This window comes from Pygoscelis adeliae, unplaced genomic scaffold (genome assembly GCF_000699105.1).
Source record: "Pygoscelis adeliae isolate BGI_AS28 unplaced genomic scaffold, ASM69910v1 Scaffold67, whole genome shotgun sequence".
NCBI lineage: Eukaryota > Metazoa > Chordata > Aves > Sphenisciformes > Spheniscidae > Pygoscelis > Pygoscelis adeliae.
Window position 1 is genome coordinate 6,677,885 of NW_008825271.1, and position 2,194 is coordinate 6,680,078.

The window sequence follows — 2,194 nt, forward strand, 5'->3', positions numbered from 1 at the left end:
TCTTTCCCCAGGTCCCATTAGCAGTATTTTAGTAAACCGCTATGGCAGCCGACCTGTGGTTATACTTGGAGGCCTGCTGTGTGGCATCGGGATGGTCTCAGCTGCCTTCTGCACCAGCATCCTGCAGCTCTACATCTGTGTGGGCTTCATCACAGGTAAGAAGAAAGCGTCTCCTTTCCACCCGCACTTGAGGTTCTCTTCTGCTGGCTTGGGCACCCAACCCTTGGACACCTCAGCCAAACACAGTGGGAACCTGGTGAGATAAAAAGTTGGTGGGACAGGGGCCCTCGCTTGTCAGCTGCTCCAGATGAGCTTCAGCAAAAAGCATATCCCCTGCTAAGCGCCGTGTTCCTGGCTGAACATCGCGTGTGGGATCTTAGCAGGGGATGTGCTTTTTACAGATGAGTGCTCTCGGCCAGAGGCAACGGTGAGGATGGCCATCAGTGCCCTCAGCTCCCACTGAAGCGAACACAGGTTGACTGCGCTCTGCCCTGGGCGAGGCAAGCCCTTCAAGATATAAGTGCGACTATGAAGAAAGCACCTGTGTTCCTATATTACTGTGTGTTATCTTCCCTCTATATGAAATGAGATTTCAGGGGTTTGCTTTAGTTTACTTGCCCTTTGCCTGCTTGTGAGGTTAGGAGGTTCTTTATCTGAGAATAATAACTACTTGAGTAGTTACTGAGTTGATTGAAAATACGTGATATTCTCCCTATTGAGAAAAAAATAAAACTATATTTCCTTATTGAAGTTACAGTTCGAATTGTCTGTATTGAAATACGAATTTCCATATTGGAAACTCAAACAGGAGAAGGCATAGGCTCAGTCTAGCATCTTTAAAGCCTGCAGGTGCTGGGTTATTGCTTTTAAAGGTAGGTGGGTTGGAGTTCTCCACCTGTGTGAGTATAGGTGCTTATTCATAAGCATTTTTGTTCGGATATTTTGGCTAAGGTACAGCCAATGTTTCTTCCAGCGCAGCTAGGACATCTGCCTGAAAACATGACACAATGAGTTCAAAATTGGCTTTTGAGGTTGCAAGGTGTGTGTTTTAATGAATGTTCCCTATGTCTTTGCAGCCACATTAAGTGTTGCTGCTTTCTGAACATGAAAAGTGCAAGCTCAACGTTTAAAATCAATAAAACCAGCCACTAGCAAAGTAAATTGGGACAGGAAGTTTGTCACCCTGTTCTGCTACACCAGTATTGCTTTACTAAATCTGTACGGTAGTGAATATATCCCCATGTAGGACTCCCTGTCTTAAACCTTACTCTTTCTAAGGAGAGTCACTGTAGTTTAGATGAAACTGTGTTATTACTGAATAAATAAATTTTGCAGATTCCTTGAAAGAGATTCCAGAAACAAAGCAATGAGAAATAAAAATAAGTAATGTCTCCCATGGATAAATTCAATATTTATTGATGCATGAGCTTGCATCATTCCCTGCTAAACAAACGTCTTCTAGCAAGTTAACTAATGCTGGATTAGCACATGGAAACCATAAATCCTTTGCTAAAAATATATGTGTTTTGGTGAGTGGAAGGGCTCAGGCAAGGAACAGTGCTGTAGGAAGGCACCAACTCCTATTTGTGATGGTGCTTGTCTAAAAATGTGCCAGGAGGGAATTTTGTGCCTAACTCCAATGGGCCTAGGATTTATGAAGACCCTGCTCTTTTTGGGTCCCTGAATATCTTTGCAAATCTGGTCCATTGCCCACCCCAGAGAGCTGATAGTATGAGCTGTGCTCAATGCACACATGTAACCCTCATGCCAGCAACAGGGTACAGGGGCAAACTGCCCCCGTATCTCCTTGTCTTTAATGCCGTGATGTTTCCTCAGAGCAAAGCACATTTGTTGTTGTGTATGTCTTTTCCTCCTGCTTGCTGAATGAGGGCAGCTGTATGGATGAGGTCTTAGCTAATAACCCATCATTTCCAGGCACGGTGTGTGTTTGTGCTGGGGAAGGAATATTATTTTGACAGAGAAGGGAAGATGCTTGTAATCCTGCTAACATGCTTGATGCCTCTAATTATGCTTGAAGTGCTTTCGCTGGTCAGACCTAACATGGAAGCATTCAAGGGCAATTATGAAGCTGCCTGCTCATCACGCAGCTGAGGAAGCGTTACTGTACGAGGAGAGAGACTTCTGTAAAGGCGATTTGCAATGACTGTAAAGCAACCTGTAAACATGACACTCT

At 44.3% G+C, this 2,194-nt stretch overlaps 1 protein-coding gene across 1 annotated transcript in view; it reads left to right on the plus strand.

Moving 5' to 3' along the window:
* The window catches only part of LOC103921823 (monocarboxylate transporter 2-like), a 39,645-nt gene that overhangs the window by 30,151 nt on the left and 7,300 nt on the right, over positions 1 to 2,194 (plus strand). The window contains exon 5 of the mRNA XM_009329849.1: positions 12 to 155. Coding sequence (XP_009328124.1) covers positions 12 to 155 — 144 coding nt within the window. The remainder of the gene's footprint in view (positions 1 to 11; positions 156 to 2,194) is intronic.